This window comes from Argopecten irradians, chromosome 11, assembly GCF_041381155.1.
Source record: "Argopecten irradians isolate NY chromosome 11, Ai_NY, whole genome shotgun sequence".
Lineage (NCBI taxonomy): Eukaryota > Metazoa > Mollusca > Bivalvia > Pectinida > Pectinidae > Argopecten > Argopecten irradians.
In genome coordinates, this window is record NC_091144.1 from 42,062,218 (window position 1) to 42,085,763 (window position 23,546).

General features: G+C 35.0%; 1 protein-coding gene and 1 pseudogene across 1 annotated transcript; both read right to left on the bottom strand.

Annotated features, from left to right (window-relative positions):
- Nucleotides 1-28: 28 nt before the first annotated feature.
- Nucleotides 29-6,130, bottom strand: LOC138334649 (M-phase inducer phosphatase-like). The gene is made up of 5 exons (XM_069283286.1): nt 6,068-6,130; nt 5,391-5,459; nt 1,042-1,185; nt 513-671; nt 29-163 (listed from the first exon to the last, which is right to left on the bottom strand). Exons 1-5 carry the CDS (start codon nt 6,128-6,130, stop codon nt 29-31), a joined length of 570 nt encoding a protein of 189 aa, XP_069139387.1.
- Nucleotides 6,131-7,331: 1,201 nt separating this feature from the next.
- LOC138334650 (uncharacterized) lies at nt 7,332-22,440 on the bottom strand (annotated as a pseudogene).
- Between the last annotated feature and the right edge of the window lie 1,106 nt (nt 22,441-23,546).

Consider the following 23,546-nt stretch of genomic DNA (forward strand, 5'->3'; position numbering starts at 1 on the left):
TCGGATAATCTAGAAATGATTTTCTAATTTATTGTATTGATTTCTTCTTTTTGGTAGAACTTACTCGTATGTGTCCACTTTCAAATTCATATGGATAGCGACAATCAATGATCCTGTAACTTCCAATGACGTCATCAAAGTGTCCGTCCATTACGTCAGACAACTACAAGGATAAACGATAGGTGTATTCCAGTGATACTAGTACGAATTGTCATTAAACACTTCCCTTGACAGTCACGTAATGATTTTCGTCAGGAAAGCAGTTTTAATTTTTGGCTAACTTACATTATTAAACAAACACCTGGTCCAAGATTCATAACTTTGTATAATACCTGAAAAGTTACACCACCACAGAGAAGAATTAAGACCAAAAACAATATATTTTAGTCTATTTTAATAAAGGACAGCTGAAGAAGAGGGTTAATAAATATTTATATTAAATAATTTTATATTTGTATTTGTTCTACTGACAAACTATACAATGATATTCAACCAAGCTTTTGTTAACTTACTGTACTGGAGGTTATGCTTTTAAGGTCACTATGTTTACCAAGGATTGTGGGTAAACAATATGACTGACTTCCGTTTCCGGTTACATCCTCGTGTTCTACGAACTTGTTTACCGCTCTGATAACAAACTCGGGTTTACACTTGGGTGGTGTATGTCTTTCCTGTAATCCGTAAAAGGCGCATTGTGAATATAGAGAAACATTGAAAAGGAACTACAAGTCCGTCCTAGATTTTTTTTTACTAAATGTCACGCAAATGGATAAAATTACAAAAGATTCTAATTAATGGCGAATAAAGTTGAAATTAAAATGTAACAAATGAAGGTATAACTAGTAAACGAAGAGCAACCATTTCAGGACTATGACAAATTATAAGTCTTGCTGTTAGGAAAGAATTAGGGAAGGACCATGCTCATACATGAGAAACGTACATGACTTACGGCTATTATCTTAACATTTAAATAATAACTTTATCATAAATGTGTAAAGTGTGAAGTTTGATACGCTTAGATTGTTTCTAAGTTTTGATTACCTTGAAAGAGAGCATATCAAAGTCCATTATGATTTCATCTCCTTCGGAACACCTGTGTCTCTTTGGCACAATAGTACCGCCATCGGTCGTTCGGACACGCTTGTTACTGAACAGTGATTTCCGCACTGTCGAGTTAGAATTAACCTGTGATTAAATCAGTATTGAAAACTTTCGTAATAAGATTCCAAATACCAAAACAAAATGACATTTCTATTTTGAGATTTCTGTATCGATAGGATTTTGGAATGTTGCCATTCAGGTTACCTCAGAATAGTGACTCAAATGAATGATCTGAGATCTGAGTGAGGTTGTAATATTGCGTTGTGATATGATGTAATGTTGTGTTGTAGTATGATGTAATATTGTGTTGTGATATGATGTAATATTGTGTGTAGTATGATGTAATATTGTGTTGTGATATGATGTAATATTGTGTGTAGTATGATGTTATGTTGTGTTCTGATATGATGAAATATTGTGTTTTAATATGATGAAATATTGTGTTGTGATATGATGTAATATTGTGTGTAGAATGATGTTATGTTGTGTTCTGATATGATGAAATATTGTGTTGTGATATGATGTCGTATTGTGTCGTGATATGAAGTAACATTGTGTCGTGATATGATGTAATGTTGTTGTGATATGATGTGATATAGTGTTGTGATATGATGTAGTATTGTGTTGTGATATGATGTAATATTGTGTTGTGATATGATGTAATATTGTGTTGTGATATGATGTAATATTGTGTGTAGTATGATGTAATATTGTGTCGTGATATGATGTTATATTGTTGTGATATGATGTAATATTGTGTTGTGATATGATGCAATATTGTGTTGTGATATGATGTATCATTGTGCTGTGATATGATGTAATATTGTGTCGTGATATGATGTAATATTGTGTTGTGATATGATGTAATATTGTGTGTAGTATGATGTAATATTGTGTCGTGATATGATGTTATATTGTTGTGATATGATGTAATATTGTGTTGTGATATGATGCAATATTGTGTTGTGATATGATGTATCATTGTGCTGTGATATGATGTAATATTGTGTCGTGATATGATGTAATATTGTGTTGTGATATGATGTAGCATTGTGTCGTGATATGATGTAATATTGTGTTGTGATATGATGTAATATTGTGTTGTAGTATGATGTAATATTGTGTTGTGATATGATATAATATTGTGTGTAGTATTATGTTATATTGTGTTGTGATATGATGTAATATTGTGTGTAGTATGATGTAATATTGTGCTGTGACATGATGTAATATTGTGTTGTGATATGATGTAATATTGTGTTGTGATATGATGTAATAATGTGTTGTGATATGATGTAATACTGCGATGTGATATGATGTAATATTGTGTCGTGATATGATGTAATATTGTGTTGTAATATGATATAATGTTTTGTTGTAGTATGATGTAATATTGTGTTGCGATATGATGTAATATTGTGTTGTAATATGATATAATGTTTTGTTGTAGTATGATGTAATATTGTGTTGTGATATGATGTAGTATTGTGTTGTGATATGATGTAATATTGTGTCGTGATATGATGTAATATTGTGTCGTGATATGATGTAATATTGTGTTGTAATATGATGTTATATTGTGTTGTGATATGATGCATCATTGTGCTGTGATATGATGTAATATTGTGCTGTGATATGATGTAATATTGTGTAGTGATATGATGTAATATTGTGTTGTGATATGATGTAATATTGTGTTGTAATATAATTTTATTTTGTGTTGTGATATGATGTAATATTGTGTTGTGATATGATGTAATATTGCGATGTGATATGATGTAATATTGTGATGTGATATGATGTAATATTGTGTCGTGATATGATGTAAAATTGTGTCGTGATATGATGTAATATTGTGCTGTGATATGATGTAATATTATGTCGTGATATGATGTAATATTGTGTGTGATATGATGTAATATTGTGTTGTGATATGATGTAATATTGTGTTTGATATGATGTAATATTGTGTCGTGATATGATGTAATATTGTGTGTGATATGATGTAATATTGTGCTGTGATATGATGTAATATTGTGTTGTGATATGATGTAATATTGTGTTGTGATATGATGTAATATTGTGTTGTGATATGATGTAATATTGTGTTGTGATATGATGTAATATTGTGTTGTGATATGATGTAGTATTGTGTCGTGATATGATGTAATATTGTGTCGTGATATGATGTGATATTGTGATGTGATATGATGTAATATTGTGTTGTAATATGATGTATTATTGTGTTGTGATATGATGTAATATTGTGTTGTGATATGATGTAATATTGTGTGTAGTATGATGTTATGTTGTGTCGTGATATGATGTAATATTGCGTCGTGATATGATGTAATATTGTGATGTGATATGATGTAATATTGTGTTGTGATATGATGTATTATTGTGTTGTGATATGATGTAATATTGTGTTGTGATATGATGTAATATTGTGTTGTGATATGATATAATATTGTGTTGTGATATGATGTAATATCCTGTCGTGATATGATGTAATATTGTGATGTGATATGATGTAATATTGTGTTGTGATATGATGTATTATTGTGTGTGATATGATGTAATATTGTGTTGTGATTTGATGTAATATTGTGTTGTGATATGATATAATATTGTTTTGTGATATGTAATATGATATAATGTTTTGTTGTAGTATAATGTAATATTGTGTTTTGATATGATGTAGTATTGTGTCGTGATATGATGTAATATTGTGTCGTGATATGATGTAATATTGTGTCGTGATATGATGTAATATTGTGTTGTAATATGATGTAATATTGTGTTGTAATATGATTTTATTTTGTGTTGTGATATGATGTAATATTGTGTTGTGATATGATGTAATATTGTGATGTGATATGATGTAATATTGTGTCGTGATATGATGTAATATTGTGCTGTGATATGATGTAATATTGTGTTGTGATATGATGTAATATTGTGTTGTGATATGATGTAATATTGTGTTGTGATATGATGTAATATTGTGTGTGATATGATGTAATATTGTGTTGTGATATGATGTAATATTGTGTTGTGATATGATGTAATATTGTGTTGTGATATGATGTAATATTGTGTTGTGATATGATGTAATATTGTGTCGTGATATGATGTAATATTGTGTCGTGATATGATGTAATATTGTGTTGTGATATGATGTAATATTGTGTTGTGATATGATGTATTATTGTGTTGTGATATGATGTAGTATTGTGTTGTGGTATGATGTAGTATTGTGTTGTGATATGATGTGATGTAATATTGTGTTGTGATATGATGTAATATTGTGTTGTGATATGATGTAATATTGTGTCGTGATGTGATGTAATATTGTGTGTCGTGATATGATGTAATATTGTGTTGTGATATGATGTAATATTGTGTTGTGATATGATGTAATATTGTGTTGTGATATGATGTAATATTGTGTTGTGATATGATGTAATATTGTGTTGTGATATGATGTAATATTGTGTTGTGATATGATGTAATATTGTGTTGTGATATGATGTAATATTGTGTTGTGATATGATGTAATATTGTGTTGTGATATGATGTAATATTGTGTTGTGATATGATGTAATATTGTGTTGTGGTATGATGTAGTATTGTGTTGTGATATGATGTGATGTAATATTGTGTTGTGATATGATGTAATATTTTGTTGTGATATGATGTAATATTGTGTTGTGATATGATGTATTATTGTGTTGTGATATGATGTAATATTGTGTTTTGATATGATGTAATATTGTGTTGTGATATGATGTAATATTGTGTTGTGATATGATGTAATATTGTGTTGTGATATGATGTAATATTGTGTTGTGATATGATGTAATATTGTGTTGTGATATGATGTAATATTGTGTTGTGATATGATGTAATATTGTGTGTTGTGATATGATGTAATATTGTGTTGTGATATGATGTAATATTGTGTTGTGATATGATGTAATATTGTGTTGTGATATGATGTAATATTGTGTTGTGATATGATGTAATATTGTGTTGTGATATGATGTAATATTGTGTTGTGATATGATGTAATATTGTGTTGTGATATGATGTAATATTACGGTTACTTACCAACACGGTTTAGGCATTACATATTCAAGAATGATTTTTTGAAAACAAATAAATGATTATAAAATTTTAATTTAGCAAAAATTAAAATAGACCGCTCGGAGACGCATGTTAATGTATTTTATAATTGAAATATTTTTAGTAAAATAACATTTTTGGCATTAAAAGCGACCACATACGTTTTTCCTTTCAAATCCTGGAGTTCCAAATGGCGATATGAATTCCTGGTTGCCAGAAAGGTCTCCTATCTGTAAAACAACATGTAAACATGTCACACAGTCTAATAAATAAATCATCAAGATAAATAATTATTGTGTTATCTTGTACGCTCCAATAATACAAAAAATATAGAAAACTAACAAGGTCAAAATTTAAGGGGTATTAGAAAGCAAATCGGTCATATTTTGAAAAAAATAATGTGGTGAGGTATACTTTTTATTGGCTTTTCTTTATTGCAAATGTCAGTCTTCGTGGAAATTCTAAAAAATCATTTTTTTCGATCACTTTATAACGATTTGGGTGCAATTTGCTCTAAAATTGGGTCCGGATTTATTTCAAATATAGCGATATTTCGTTTAATTGCGGAAAACTCCGCTTATTTGATATAGTAATGAATTGTATATCACGTAATTAAGGTATGGACATGATATGGGCATATTCTTTATATGTAAGGGAAATATAAAAACTACTTAAAGATGACAATGCAAGTTAAAATTATTAAATTGATTTTTTTTTAAATAAGTATACTCGAATTTCAAGAATCGTTTATGAGACATTCCCCGATTGAGGACAGCCATTTTTGTTTTACATCCCGACGACTCACCGACCCCTATATAAAGCGGGTGAATCGACACACGTGCGCTAATCGCTTCTCGGCCTTTTGGCTAAGATCAAAGTGCACACACGTGCGCTCATTCATGTACCCATACACCTAGCAGTCCACAGTATATATCATCTACAAATAGGTTAACAAAACCCTCACCTATAAAATTATATGGGACTTGTTTTAGCAAGAAAACATGTCAACTTCTCTAAGTTGTCATTTAGATGTTTCTCAAACTAAAATTTCAACGCAAATGAATAGAAATCCAAACAATAATCCGTCCACATATCTCCACGTATATCATCGATATCGTACCCGATGCACTCAACTGACCATAATAGTACCTGACTCGAACGAGCGACACTATCAAGGACACACACGTGTCGATGTACATGTAAATTGTACGTGTAAAACCTAGTGTATATTGAAGTGTTTTATTAGTTCGTATTGGACATATGTTGGGGTATAGCTGACAACACATTCATCCATTACTTCAATGAAATATTGTCAGGTGATTGCAGCGTTTATTTTCAATTTGACATTGTTATTTGCAATATCGGGCATGTGTACACACGTGTGTCAAGTGTCCCGTGCTTTATATAGGGGGTTGGCCAGTGAAGGTTACTAAGCAGAGTAAAAGAAAAATGGCTGCCACTTTCTTAGATACCGCACTGTCATAAACTAGGGGATGTCTCAGAAACAATTTTAGAAAAAAAATATTTCGTTATTTTTTTTTAATTTCAAATGCGTGTTTTTAACTTGCATTGTCAGCTTTAAGGCTAAAAGTTTATCTATTCTAACTCATTAAGACTGACTTCAGTATAAACTCTAAATTGTCACAATATGCCGTCATAGTGAACTACTGTTCGTCTACTTTTTCATACACAACTTTGAAATAAAAAAATCAATATTGAATAGGCCTTACCACACTTGATGGTCAATGTTTTAGAAAACATATAAAATGGTTATATAACCAATTCGGCACATGGTTGTTTGACCAAATATTTTTTTTTCCTAGGTACGGACTTACTCGATATCATTTGATGCTTTTCTATTTTATAATATTTTCCCCTTATCTATTTTTTTTGAATTACAAGTTACTAAATTTTACATCCAGTTTTCTACCAGGTATGGTGTGATACTGTTTTCTTTCATACTAAAAGTAGAATGTTCTGAAACTGATCCATTTTATTACTATACTGAATATTTGAATTATTTATTTTCTTAACTTTCTATAAAATTTACCATCTTTACTTAAATTACTACAGGCTCCCTGATTAATTAATATAATTCACAGGGTAGGAATGTGAGGATGTGTGTGAGAATGAAATATTTTGAATTGAATTGATAACATTGAGAAATATCTGTCGAGTACTTCACAATAAATATGGACAGAAGCCAGACCACAGATAAAAAGTGATTTGAAAAAAACATGTACAACTCCAATATGTATGACACATACATCTTCAGTGTTTGTCCAATAGATAGCACCAAGAGTATAAAGTTATTTTGACATCCGAGACTTTTTCCCCTCTACCAACTCTGCAGTGGATGGAGGTGGCACTGGTGCAATATTGCGAGAAATGTTTCTAGGATCGTCTTCACTTAGCACAGCCTTGCTGTGCATACCTTTACGGTCTAACAGACGTCTCTCCAACAGTTTTTTCCTCAGGGTAAAGACATGATCAAATGTTTTGGGTTGCTTTACAGGTACAACAGACCATCTCCCTGATTTTTTATTATAGGTTCTCTGATATCTACAACAGAACAAAAAAATGAAATTACATGTATTTAGGAAACACTGATATTGGTACTGACAACATAATTGTTTGTTTCCAATACTTCAGCTATTAAAATCATGTTTGGTGTTGTAACATCATCTCAGGCAATCTGTATATTTTTTCTGTGATACTAATGTTTTTGAAAAAAATCTTTATGTTTTGCTCCAGAAAGGTAGTGACCCTTTAATAAACCCTGAATACAAAAGCAAAATAAGTGTTCCTTTCAATTATTTATCCCCATCCCTTGCCATTTTTTTAAAAGTCTGTCATTATTCCTGTCCAAGTAACTATGTATGTATAAATCCTACCTAGTGCTTCCATCTTTGTTCTTTAAAACTCCCTTGTCTACATTTTCATTATAATCCATTTCTAGCTCTGTACACAGGTGGTGTGTATGCGAATCGTTTGGCAGCATACATGAGAATGTGGTTTTGGAAATTTTCCAATTCAGATGTGCTTCTGTAAATTAAGAAAGGAAGGTGGAAAAAGATCTCGCATTTTTTATTTCAAAATGATAAACACTGTAGGACACTGTAGTGACTCTGCCATCAAAGCATCCATAACTTTCAGCTCAATAAAATTAACACAATAAATTACCAAACTATGAAATATTCATAAGAAAAATGTTATTGGTTTTCTAATAAAATGAAAGAGATATTACCAATTTGTCCAACTATTATGTATTTTTAATGATATGCACCCTTTGTAAACGTTTCTGGGGAAATGTAAGATAGCATTTATACATACCTGAAGTTTAGAAAATAAGGCACCTGATTAAGGAGCCTTTTGTTCAAAACAATCTTCCTCAGAGAAACATGAGCAGGACTTCCTTTCTTCATCCACTCTTTCTCTTCTGTGTCAGTAAGAGGTCCATGTGAGCATTCACTAACTCCCATGACACTGTAGGACAGAACCCATGAGTGTTCATTCACAACATGATGAATGACTCCTCCCCATAATCCCTGCAATTTGAATTCACAAAAAATGTCACACATCTACTGCAATTAATTGCATAATCAATACCTTTATAAAAAACACCCCCCCATAAAAAAATAAATCCACATTTTCATGATATGTTGAAACAAACAAAACATTCAGAATGGTACAATCATCAACCCACATAATGACGTTAACTTAATCTGGACAATGAAACCTAAGGTAACATATATTTACAATCGTCTAAAGGTTTGTGCAAAATTTCATTGAATTTGTTTCACTAGTTTTTGAGAAAAAGTTGAAAATGTAAATTATTTTTGAGCACATGATGCATGATGGCGGACAAAAGACGATTGAAGCCTTCAATTTAAAGAATAATTATTTACCTGGTATGGAAAATTCCTTAGTAGCAAATCTAGATGGATGTATATTGAAATTAACTTTCTACCAGCACAATACTTCTAAAATCATCATATGTGTTTGCTTGTTCACAGCAATGCCAGAAGTGGTTAATGATGTCCTGGTTCCAGCTCAAAAGTTGTTTGCAGGCTTTATCTTGACCAGCCTAAAACAATACAAACAATGTATATTTTTGTATGCTGAATATAAAGTCAGTATCAATATATTACAGAGGGATTCATATTTGTCACTTTCAAATATATAGCAAAGCAATATATGTGCAATATTTTGCATATACAAAATGTATATATATACTAAAGATTGCATCCATGTTTTGCTTGTTGCTTTTTTATTTTTCTCTTTATTTCTGGTCTCCATGAAAGCTGGGTCCACGTCCCGAGACTGGGTGCACTGTTCTCATGCGGATGCGCACCACTTTTGGGGGTGTGATGTGCGTCCGCGTGATATCAGTGTAGCTGAAGGCTTTCACAGTAGCTCCAATTTGAGCCAACCTGTTTGCCGTGGGTTGCATCTCGTATCCGGGGGAAGAAGGTCCTGGTGGTTGAATAGGTTTTGCTCTTTTTTCTTCCTTTTTTTACTGCTACACACTACTTTGGCTTCAGACTCCGGTTAGACGAGAGGTAATATGGGCCCTGTATTATCAATCGGCTGGTCATGCCGAGCCCTTGGTTCGTAGATCTCCAAGAAGGCGGTGGCTTAGGGTCAATCGTGAGTTTAATTTGGATTGTCTTGATTCTGATCGATCTTGCGAGCGTGCTGCCGCAAGCTTGATTTGAATTATGTTTGTTCGAAATATTCTTCCGAGTATACTATCTGTGTAACCCTGACACTTTGACACTGGATATCCATGTCATCATGAGTGTCCCCCTGTTGGCTCCGAGGTGGGTGGGGGCACAGCTAGCGAATTGTAATAAACTCTAAAAGATGGCTTCCAAAAACAAACAAAGTGAACTACAACCAAAATCTCCCCAAAAGGAATCAACCACAAATCAACAAACAAAAAGCGGTACAACAAACACATTCCCACAGTTTCTGGTCATGTCCTCTACACAGAGTGGCAAGACCACTGCAGGTTTATCACCCTTAATATTGCGAAAGGGCATCAAAGGCATTGCCTGAGATGTCAAATCTGTGAAGCCTTTGGAATCGGGTGATCTCCTAATAGAGGTTTTCCGCAAGCAACAAGCGGAGAACCTCCTTGGAACCAACAGTTTTGCCGGCCTCAGTGTGTGTGTAAAACCACACTCATCATTGAATTGCAGCAAGGGGGTAATCAGGTGCCCAGCCTTGCGCAATGACAATGAGGCTGACATACTGTCATACTTCCAAGAGGAGAACATTCCGGTCTCTCATGTTAAACGCATCATGACGAGAAAAAGTGGGAGCTTGGTCCCAACACACACTTTTATCTTAACATTCGCTACACCAACATTACCACAGAGCGTAACTGTTGGTTACCAACGTTACAATGTCACTGTCTACATCCCCAATCCATTGAGGTGCCGTAACTGCCAGAGGTACGGCCATCATGAGAGCAATTGTAGACGTAAAATGGTATGTCAGTACTGTGGCCGTGAAGGTCACGACGAAAAAGACGAATGTGACATTGTCAACCGTCACTGCGTCAATTGCGGGGGTGACCATGCTGCGTCTGCTCGCACCTGTCCTGCCTGGACTCGGGAGAGGGAGATATTACGGGTCAAATATACCCGAGGTGTCTCCTTCCCTGAAGCTAGGAGGATAGTCGAGTGTTCAGACCTGAATGTGGCAACCTATGCCCAGATCACCCGCGCAAAGACGCCTGTTGACAGTGTCACCGTCAAACATGCGTCGGTCCAGACCTTGGTTGACAAGCCTAACTGGGACAATGATGTCCCAGATATGGCTGATGCTAAGGCCTGCAAAGTAATCATGGGGGACCCGAACAGGTTCAAGTCAGGTCCATGTAAACCACAAAACAAACCACAACAAAAACCACCTGCTGGGCCACCTGGAGCTAAAACGCCAATCCCACCGGCGTCTCCGGGACTTACATAACACCAAATTCAAACACAGAACATTAGAAAACAAGTTACTGCCACTCGTCATAGACGTGCTTTATCTTCACCGTCTATTGACGTTAAAAAACTCCCTAATAAAACCAAGCGACCAGCTAATACACCACCGCAGGAGCAACGCCAGACCAAAACCACCAAGGTAAAGCTGGCGAGGTTCCCTGCACTAAACAACAAACCCAGTAAGGGATCAGATGACCCTATCCTTGGACGGAACATCTATGATGTTCTATCGGACGACAGCGAGTTTGGTGACAACACATTTATCGCCACCAAACAACCTACTTCAAGTAGTCCTGTCGGTCCGACAAACTATCCTCAGGGACCAACATAGAGACAAACACTATCATACAATGGAACATACGCGGATTTAAAGCGAACATAGAAGAATTAAAACATCTTATACAAACAAAAAACCCATCCATATTCTGCCGTCAAGAAATAATGCTGAAAGACACCATCAATCTCAGACAATTTACACTATACACAAAAACTCCAACAACAGGTGGCCGCGCATCAGGTGGTGTGGCGGTGGCGGTGCATAAAAACGTCCCTCACAGACACATTCAGCTAAATACCACCTTACAAGCTGTTGCTATAAGCGCAACTCTTCACCGAAAAATAACAGTCTGTTCTATATATTTACCTCCAAATACTCCATTTAGTTGTGATGAACTGAGTAACATCGTATCACAACTACCAGTGCCATATATTATCATGGGTGACTTTAACGGTCATAATAGCCTCTGGGGATCCCCAGGCACTGACGATAGAGGTAGACGTATCGAAGAGTTTATCGATAAAAACAGCTTATGTCTTTATAACACCAATGCCCCAACATATTTACACCCTGCCTCTGGCTCGCTTACCCACATTGATCTATCGTTATGCCATCCATCAATTCTTCTGGATTATGATTGGAGGGTCAACGATGATCTTTGTGGAAGCGATCACTTTCCAATTATATTAAAAAATATAGGGTCACCAAAACTTGAGGAGCCTATTCCTCGTTGGAATTTACATAAGGCGGATTGGGCTCAGTTTAAAACCTTATGCGCCGAGGAGCTCATCGAGGATAATTTTTTGAACCTCGATGACCCCATTAAAATTTTCACAGAAGCGCTCACTTCTATCGCTACAAAAACCATACCAAAATCCGTGCCAAAACCTACTAAGTTCCTTCTGTCAAATGATTCATTTATCAATAGATCTGGTAGAAATGCAGCTCTGAGGCGGTACTTGGCTTCGCCAACCGTCTCAAACTATAACAATTTTAAAATATGGAGAGCTAAAGCTCGAAGGTCTATTAAGTCCGACAAGAAAAGTACTTGGAAAGAGTACGTCTCAAAAATTAATTCCAATACATCTTCGAAGAAAGTTTGGGAAATGATTGGTAAAATCAGTGGGAAAAGAAAAGCAACACCATCCTCCCACCTCATTAACAAAAATAAAATATTTTCTTCAAAATCCGAAATAGCTGACGCCTTTGCCAAAAATTTTGCTAAAAATTCATCCGTCAAAAATCATTCCAAAAAATTTCAAAAATTTCAAAAAGAAAAGGAAAAGAGACGTCTTAATTTTAAATCCTCCAATAGTGAAAGTTACAATAGGCCTTTCGAGATACCAGAATTGCTCGAGTCCCTTGAGAAATCAAAGGACTCGGCAGCTGGACCAGACGAAATTCCATATATGTTTTTAAAACAATTACCAGACTCTTCACTAAAATGTCTTTTAACTATATTTAATCAAGTTTACTCTTCTGGCAAAATTCCCGAGTCTTGGAAGGAATCTACTATTATACCCCTTCCGAAGCCCGGGAAAGATGCTACTGATGCCAATAACTATCGTCCTATTTCATTGACGAGTTGTATTTGTAAAACTCTAGAACGTATGATAAATACTAGATTAGTTTGGTTCCTGGAATCAAACAATATGATTTGCCAAAATTTATTTCAAATTTCATATCTGACAGGCATTTCAAAGTTCGAACGGGTTCAACTTATTCAGAAACAGAAACACAGGAGATGGGCGTCCCTCAGGGTGGTATCCTGTCCGTCACACTTTTTGGATTAAAAATTAACAGCATAACTAAATGTCTTGGCCAATCTACGGAAGGGTCTCTATTTGTGGATGATTTCTTGATCTGTTACAGATCAAAAAACATGCACACTATAGAACGACAACTACAACAATGTTTAGGCAAATTACAAAATTGGGCTGACGAAAATGGCTTCAGATTTTCAAGATCAAAAACTGTCTGCATGCATTTCTGTCAAAAACGAAAACCACACAATGATCCTGACCTCACACTCAATGGAATTAAAATTCCAGTAGTTGAACAAACTAAATTTCTTGGACTAATATTTGATTCGAAACTGTCCTTTGTTCCACATATCAAACATCTGAAGGATAAGTGCTCGAAGGCGCTGAACATTCTACGAGTTCTTTCCCATTCTGATTGGGGTGCAGACCGTGAAATGCTTCTACGTATCTATCGGGCACTTATTAGATCAAAACTTGACTACGGCTCTATTGTCTATGGATCGGCTCGCAGCTCCTATCTACAGATGCTTGACCCTATACAGAATCAGGGACTGCGTCTCGCACTTGGAGCTTTTCGAACAACACCTGTGAAGAGTCTCCATGTGGAAGCTAATGAGCCATCTCTAGACGATCGACGAAAGAAATTATCCTTACAGTATGCTGCTCAACTGAAATCCAATCCCAAAAACCCCGCATTCGATCTTGTATTTAATCCACAACACCAGGACATATTCAGACAAAATCAAAAGCTCATACCAACATTTGGCATCAGAATTTCAGAGTTTTTGCAGGAACTAAATATAAATTTCGACACCATTGACGAGTACACCATATCGGATGTACCACCATGGCTCATGCAAACACCTGATATCAATTTATCTCTATATGAGAGGGCAAAATCCAGTGCATTACCCGAAGAACACAAATCCTCCTTTCGGGAGTGCATTAGGGCTTTCCCTGATCATGTTAAGATCTACACTGACGGCTCAAAAGATGGTGATAAAGTTGCGGCAGCATGCTGTACATCTAATCACTGTTCCTCTTTCCGACTTCCAGATGTTGCCTCCATTTTCTCTGCGGAATCTTGTGCTATCGGTCTGGCTCTTGACCACATCGAAGAACACCGCATCGAAAAGGCAATCATCTGTTCAGACTCTCTTTCGGTTCTTCAGGCTTTGAAATCAAGATGTCCTAGAAATACTCTAATCCAAAATCTTTTAATCCGAACATTTCAATTATCTTTTAAAACTCAAATTACTTATCTCTGGATTTCCAGTCATGTGGGTATAAAGGGGAATGAACAGGCTGATAAAGCAGCTAAGACTGCTCTTCGCCTAGCACAAACAGATTTGAAACTACCATACACCGACATCAAACCTTCAATTCACTCAGCCATCAAACACCATTGGCAACAAAGGTGGTCTACCGAAACAAACAATAAACTGTTTAAAATTCAACCTACACTTAATCCTAAACTGTCCAGTCGGAGAGACCGCAGAGAGGAAGTTGTTCTCTCTCGGCTCCGAACTGGACACACATATTTTACCCATTCCTATCTATTGAGAGGGGAGGATCCTCCCACATGCCATGCATGTGATTCTCCTCTCACAGTGGAGCATATTTTAGTGCACTGTATTGATTTTAAGCACATACGAGATAAGTACTACGATGTCCCCGACATGTACACTTTGTTTCATGCCGTGAGACATAATCGTATTTTTAATTATCTCAAAGAAATCGGTATTTTAGATAAAATATGAACGTTTTTCTCATCATATCATCGTATCAACTCAACATTTCATCGTTTCATCAACATTTTGCACGAGTTTTCTCGTGTGTTTTAGCCAAAACTATTTTATCCCATGCAAACCTTTTTTTTATCAAATAAACGTTTACAATCTGTGTTTTAATCCTTACTTGCCTTTTTTTACCCTGATCTTTTATCCTGATAATAATGCTTGACTTGTAGGTTTGGCCCTAAATGACCTTAGTTGTCGATGGGCCGTAAAACTCAAACAAACAAACAAACAAACAAAATTGCAAATCTTCATGTACCCCCACATTCGCACTGTGAAAGTTGTCAGGGGTGCAATTCCATTTTAATTGCGCGTAAATACAATAATCTAGAACTGAATGGAAAATAAGCAAAAGTTCGAGGACGTCCCCTCGAAATGGTATATATCGATTTCGGTTTAGATAATACTGTCAAACCTGCGTATAGTTTACATGTCGCTATACGGACCAACCATGTGTATAACTAACCGATTATCTAAATTAACGGATTTATGTTTGCTTTAAGATATAAGGCATTGAAAATATTTTCCGATTATGAATATAATATAATTAAATGTATGCCATTGAACATATACAGCAGTTATATGTGTTTGTAGTGAAATTCCCATTGGTAAAACCCAATGTCGTCTACATATAAACGCTTCTGTAGGACTGATTACTCGAGGGTAACCGACGAAGGTGGGGGGCGAAAGCCTATATATGTAAGAATCTATATGTAGTGTCTATCCGCGATCTTTTGGATCCAATCTTTGACATATGGCATCTTCTTACAAAGAATCCCGGGGATATATTCTTCTTTATTCCCATAAGTTTCTGTATTTTGATTTTTGGGTTTTTTGTTGTTGTTTTTTTTTTACCGTAAATGCGTTGTTAAAGTATTTCCATTTGTTGCCAAATGTTTTGGGCGCAATTAATAGTTGTTGGATCATATTAATTAATAGTTTTTATTCATGCCATGTCTCTTTGCTATAGTTGAATCTCTTATCCATTTATAGTGCTATCTCACTGAAACTTGCCGACAGAGACACATCCCCTCGGTCATTATACTGACAACGGGCAAATCAGTAGTCTTACTCCCTTTTTTGGCTAAAGTGTTTTTTATACCGGAGCGTATTGTCGACATGCAGGGCTAGCTTGTTGGACCAAGCATGTGAATGAAAACCAACAACATGATATAAATTGAAAATGGCCGTTTATGGTCTAAGGTGAGGATAAAAAACGCCCCAACCATAGTTAACAAAAAATTCTTACATCAAGTACATGTTATACCTATTAAGTAAAACATGAAAGAATCTTGACACGTGTGTCATGGTCAAAAGCAAGATACAACTTACGAGGATGCATGGCCCAAGTATGATAGTATATTTAAAGCTATACAGCAACAACATTTTAGTCACAGAAACGAGGAAGGTCATGGGGAGGAGATGGGTGCTGATAAAATATTGAAAAATATCAGAAAAACTTACCTTGATTTGTGTCCATCTTGTGATAAATTCTTAATTAATTTACACTCCAAGTACGAGTAGTGTAAGTAGTTAGCAGAACGCCAGGTTTGTCCCAGTAAAACTAAATGGAACACGCTGCAGATCTTACACTTGAAGTCTCTACTTGACAGTGTGAACTGAATATACATACCATATTTCATATGACGCCGGTACCGTTTGGCAGTTTCACATTTATATGTCAAAATTTCTTTAGACTGTAGTCAGATATCATATTCTGTGGACAGTCAATTAAACTTGCGATTTCTTATTGCTATATACAAGTGAAGTGTATATACGAGTAACCTCAAACTTCATAAATTATGTACAAAAATGACGTGGACATGAAGTATTGTAATATTTTTTATGAGTTCTAAAACGTGGGGTGATATTTATTTACCGAATTATTGACTGGTATATATAGGAATGTATGTCGTTAACGCTATGGGAAATCCATACATGTACTATAGAATATGTCTGTTAAGGCCGCGAATTATTAGTTTGTTGTTGTACTGTGACCAAATAAAGCTGAGAATAACTTTTTGTTAGCAAACAAAGCTTTAAAAATTATTATATAGCAGACGCATGTTTCGGTACGATCTGGTCATCCTGTAAACATGTCCTCCTTAGTCGTTTTTATTGAAGAGATGACGAGGAGAATAAAATTTAATGCTATGTATATAAAGGATAAAAGAGCAGCATAGGGTATATTGATTAGAATATAGTGATATAACATTAATGAAATTGTCTCTCTATTCTGAGTAATGCACATGAAACTGATTAAAAAACAAGTAATAGGCCTAAATATCGGTGGAAATGTCTGGATCAAGATGCCGTCTATCCTTTGCAAATGAAGTCATGCTACGTCATATTTTACGCCATAAAATGACGTCGGTTGGATATTTGGAAGATATTTATTTACGGTCATTTACGTTAATTCAGTCATATATACGGAAATATCAAAATAAAGCAAAATGGAGTCTGGTATTTTGGAGATCGGCCCAATCGGCCATATGGCACTCTGGAAACCTGAAGATCGGCCCTACGGCACTGTAAGTGTTGAGCTAAACATTCAAGTTCAGATGTTTAACAACGTCATAGAAGCTACGATAAAACCCAAAGATCCCCCGGAGTACATAATCGTGTACACTTAGCTTGGTTGAGATGCGCATTGATGTCACTATTTTTTAACTTCAACTTCAAAAGAAATTTTGTTTGCAAACTGTGAATCCGCGTAGCGGATTCTCACAAAAGTATGCAAACAAAATTTATTTCATAACCCGATGAAGTTAAGAAATAATTACACCAATGCTTATAATTAATTTTTCAGACTTCTTGATAATATAAAATACGTTTTAAACGTACGATTCCATTGATTTTCCAATGGATTTTTTTTAATAAATCAATACGAAACGTCGACGTCTATATTGTGACGTTCAACATTTCATCGTTTCATGAACATTTTGCACGAGTTTTCTCGTGTGTTTTAGCCAAAACTATTTTATCCCATGCAGACCTTTTTTTATCAAATACACGTTTACAATCTGTGTTTTAATCCTTACTTGTTTTTTTACCATGATCTTTTATCCTGATAATAATGCTTGACTTGTAGTTTGGCCCTAAATGACCTTAGTTGTCGATGGGCCGTAAAACTCAAACAAACAAACAAACAAACAAATCTTTATTTCTTATTGAAAAACTAAACTGAACAAACAAACTGATTATCTTATATTGATAAATCAATTTGTAACAGAAAAATATTGACATATGTCATAATGATCTTAATCACAAAAACAGAAAATAATAAATTTAGATATCTAACTTACAGCTACAATTTTCTTCCCTAAATTCTTAGCCACATGCCAAATGTCGAAGGAATGTTTGACTTCAGGAAACTGCTTCTCTGTAAACATGCATACCATAAAATAAAGTACATGTACATCAACATCACTTCACCAGCTGAGAGCACATCATTTGTTCAATTACTACATTTTAATTTTTATTTGTGATGTTTACTAAATCATTGTTGACAGAACATTTTGAAGTTGAAACAAAACAAACCGACAACATATTCCCCTTAATATATGTGTGTGTATCAATAACCTATGGTACATGTATCAAATTATGAACAACACCAAACACTTACTCATTAGTGAGGAAATTTGCATATGGGCATCAGTGACAACTTCTGTAACAGTGACTCCCTTGTCTCTGAGCTCATGCATCACTTGCAGAAATCCTGCTTTTTCCAAATTAGCACTTTTCCTGCCAGTCTGTCTCTTGTCCAGTGTTGCTATTGCTAATATTTTTTTTGTGATATTCTCCATAACAGTATATGAGCAGTACTGGGCACTATGTCCAGGACTGTCCATCCTTCCATCACCTGTTTTAACCAACAAATTTGTAATGATACATGTACATGAATTTAAAGCAAGTAAGTAACAAACAATCAATGCAATGGTTGCCAAGCAGATGTTCTCAAAACACCCTAGGAGATGGTTTATAGTAGTCATAATTCCTTTTGCTGTAAAATGTCTCCCTCATATCATCTATGGCTCTTTTAATCTGATGTAGACAATATTTTTACTTTAAATTTCAAACAATCAGAAGCCTCAGTCAATTGTCATCGATTCATGAATATTGCAAAGCAAAGATACATAACTATACTATAACATCTCTTGATGATTACAATGAATACAGATTCTGTCCCCCTTCCCCTAAAGGATGTTTCTGGGCAAGTTTGGTTACAATCCATGGAGAACTCTATGACCTGTAGCGAATTGAAGGATTTACTTCTTTTTCCCCTATTGGGCCCAACCCTTACCTAAAATTGTAATTCCATGGTCTTGGAATTCGGCAAGGCATTCCATCTGTTGCTCACTCCATAAATCCTCAATAGTGGGCACTAGGTATGTCCTCTGGATACGCGTAAATGTTGACGCACCCAGGAAGGGCAGCTTTAAAATCTTTGCCAACAATTGAATCTTACTATAATTGTTTCCCGAAAACAGAATAGCAGCCGCAGTTAGTATATCTCCACTGTGAAGACCTCTATTGAGAAGTGGTTGGGAACACCAATTATAAACCATATGGCCATCTTCACAAACCTGATGAAAGTAGAGAAACATAAACAATTCAGTTCTCTAGCTATATAGCAACATGATAAATCTAGGGTACAGGATAAAACTAATTATCTTTCTCATTTGTCAGCTCAAACACAACGAAATAGATTTGCATTTATTGCTACCGAGTTAACATTAACATTAAAACACACAGAATAGTATAATATGATTCCAAGTAAAATTCTTACTCCATAAAAAGATCACCAATTCAAAATAAATGCTTTACTCCCCTGCAAATATTGATGTAAATTCTCACGGAGGAATAAAATAAAAAGTACACATGTATAACAGTTGCAAATAATCTTAACACTTGATTTACTGATACCACACATCATATGAGACAGTAAACTTATACACTGATATTTATGTTTCAATTTGCCGCAATGGCTGAGTGGTTAAGATATCACAACCTATTACCACAAGCCATCCAATTGTAGATTTCTAGTTCGAGTCCAATGTGGGCCAATCCCACATACTGACTAGTTTATCTCAGGGTACTCTGGCTTTCCTTCAACAACAAACCTGGCACATCCTTAAACAACCCTGCCTGTTAATAGGGCGTTCAACTAAAACAACCCAAACCAAACCATTTGTATAAGAATGAAAGTATAATGCAAAAGAAAACAATGGATTACCCATTTTAGGTATATTGCTGTTCCTTTACTTTCGATAGAAATGCCGACTTGTTTTCTGCACTCATCAACATAACATTGGCTGTCAACAGTCTTTTCGGCAAGAACTTTCAATTGTGAAATGAAAACCAACGCAGTGTCATCATCTAGGACTCGGTTAACGTTGGAAAGACCAACATCCAAAATCCTTTTCACTCCATTTGAATTATCATCAGAGGCATCAACTGTTTCAGTTGTTTCTATGTCATCTTCACTGTCCTCGTGCTCAAACAAATTTCCATGAACCAGGTCAGAGGCAGCAACATCTTGGATATCACAGCAATCTGTAGGACTGTAAAAATAACAAATTAATGTCACCTGTAAAACGCATTGATGTTATATAGTAGATAATGGTAATTGTAATAAATAATTTGAAAAAAAAAATTGTTTGCTAAATGCAGAGACTAACCCTTCTTACCCAGATATACAATGTACAATGTATTTCCTTTTCATCTTAATCAGATAACAGTAGACTATATTTTATTTATATAAAATAGTAAGCTTATGGTTCCAGTTCAATAGCTACCACAGGCAAAGATAAAATAAAATTCTTATAAAAATCTTGCCTACTGTTATATTGGTGATAATGTAAGGATTTGACAAAAGATAAATCGAAACTAAACCAACAAAATAAGCAAAAAATATTACCCAATGGTTATATTGAAGCTTGGTTCATAATCTTCATCCTCTATATCTGTGTCTTCGTCATATTCTTCAGTAACTTCTAATGTTAACCTTTCAACATTACACAAACAAGCAGTGAAATAATATGGTATATCAATGGTTTATGTGGACACATATTATGTACAAGCATGTATATTGTTTCCAAGGACTTGGATCACAAATCTTGTAATTTATAAACTCACATGGCCAGACTATTGACTATGTAGAAGACTACAACTACAGTACCATTATCGGCATGAATAATTCTTCAAGTAACAACATATATCCATAATCAATCATATATACATGTAACAGGATTTACAATAAATGTAATACCTGCTAGCTGCCTCTGCCAGGGATCGAACTCGGGACCTCTGAATTACTAGTCTGACGCACAACCGATTGAGCTTAAGAGAAGTGAAGTTCTCTCTAGCCGAGCGATATATTGCGGCTAGTATTGACCAGGGTTACGTATACATGTATACTCCCCCTCCAGGAATCAACTCGTCCTCGAGTTTCCAGGGGTCACAAAGATTCCTTCGCAGGTATCGTGAAGTATCATTCCCGAGTCCCGACATGGGCGCCAATGTAACAGGGTGCAGGATTTACAATAAATTTAATACCTGCCTCTGCCAGGGATCGAACTCAGGACCTCTGGATTACTAGTCTGACGCTCAATCGATTGAGCAAAAGAGAAGTTCTCTCTAGCCGAGCGATATATTGCGGCTAGTATTGACCAGGGTTACATACATGTACAACTCTCTACAAAATATTTGTTATAATTATATACCTTGACGTGACAAGAGCAGAACAATTTTTTAGCTCATCTTATAATGTTCCATGAACACAGCTCAAAGCTTCTTTTTCATACACTGAATCAATAATATCAACTATGCTGTAAAGTGCAAAGTACAACTCTACATTATATTACACTGTAACATTCATTCATATTTCTACTTACTTAAATGGATTGATGAAAGATGAAGACCTTTCTGCTGCACTACTCATGATCCACCTATGTAAAAGAAATGAAAAATGTATCATGAGCACAAACAAACTGGCTGTTCCAACTGTCAGTACTTGTTACCAAATTAACAACTAAGAGTTGGAACACCTTAATTTAACTTTTTTGCCAAGGCAATATTACACTGTATAGTAGGTAATAATAATTTTGTTACGATGTACGTAGAATAAACAAGAAGCCACAAAGCGTGGCATTATCCCTCGCGCCCCACAGTTGGAATAAAACCCAAATACATCAAGGTTAAAGTAACAATTATTCAAGTATAACTTTAAACGTATAGGAGTATTGCAATACTGAACAAAAATTTAAATGGTTTTTGAGTTATAGCCCGGAAAATGATCTTGGACGGACAGACGAGCCCAAAACAATATCCCCCGCAAACGCGTTTCACAGGGGATAAATATACACATACGACATTTTATTTCCCTGTCATGTGATTTGTTCCAACTTATCACAGATACTGTTATAAACATGATGTATGATAATATTTGATATCATACTATACAAGCATCCTGCAATATGAATTAATTATAGTAGGAGATGAAAACAATCAATATAATTAATAGTACATACCCTTTCGATGATGTTGAACATGGAGGTCCAGATGAATGTATTTTATGAACTCCAGATATTACTGATCCACTGAAATCAACATGCAAATTTTTTTAAATAAAAACTTTCTTTCATCAAAATCACATACATTTTCACAACAAATACTAGATATGATCTTATTTCTCATACATTTAGATAGCATGTCATATCAGTATTTTACATGTGCTGAGTTTCCGCTACCGATATCTTTGAATTTTTTTTATTTTGGTAAAAAAAAGTATCAATAAATACCTTTGGCTAGGTGCTGGTGACTCTTCTGATGAAATTTCTGATAAAATACCACACAAAGGTGGTCTGAAGGTATTTCTTTTGTCTGGAGTTGATGTCATAAGGGATGTAGGAGCCTGTCTCTCTTTACTGTAGCTATCATAGCTAAAATTAAAAAAACAATACATGAAAAACTGCCCCATATATTGTATTGTAAAAGGCTGAGAGTAGTGTGCCACAGCAGGGCTCGAACCTGTGACCGCAGACTTACTGGTCCGCCACTGTAGCTACCGACTGAGCTAAAAGAAAATTCCCCTAGCGCGAAGGTACAAGGCAACCGTATCACTATCTACATGTAAAATAAAACCTGCTACAGTATTACATGTGAGTAAATATGTAAATGAAAAGATGTGTACAGAACAATATAATATGTATGATATTCATTTATAATGATAAACACAGCGACATACTTTAGATTTTAAACATTCTAGGGCTATACTTTACATCCAAGTTGAAGAAAGCGCCATATCAATCACATAGGCACAATAATGTAAATTGTAAATTACCCCTTATCGGGCCCCACATTCTCTATAACTACATTAGAAATCGATGTTTTAATAGCAAAATCTATATTGTAAGAGTGATTTCCACCCAAAAAGTAAGTATATGTCCACGCTTATCAATATACGAGAGAGCGAAAATCG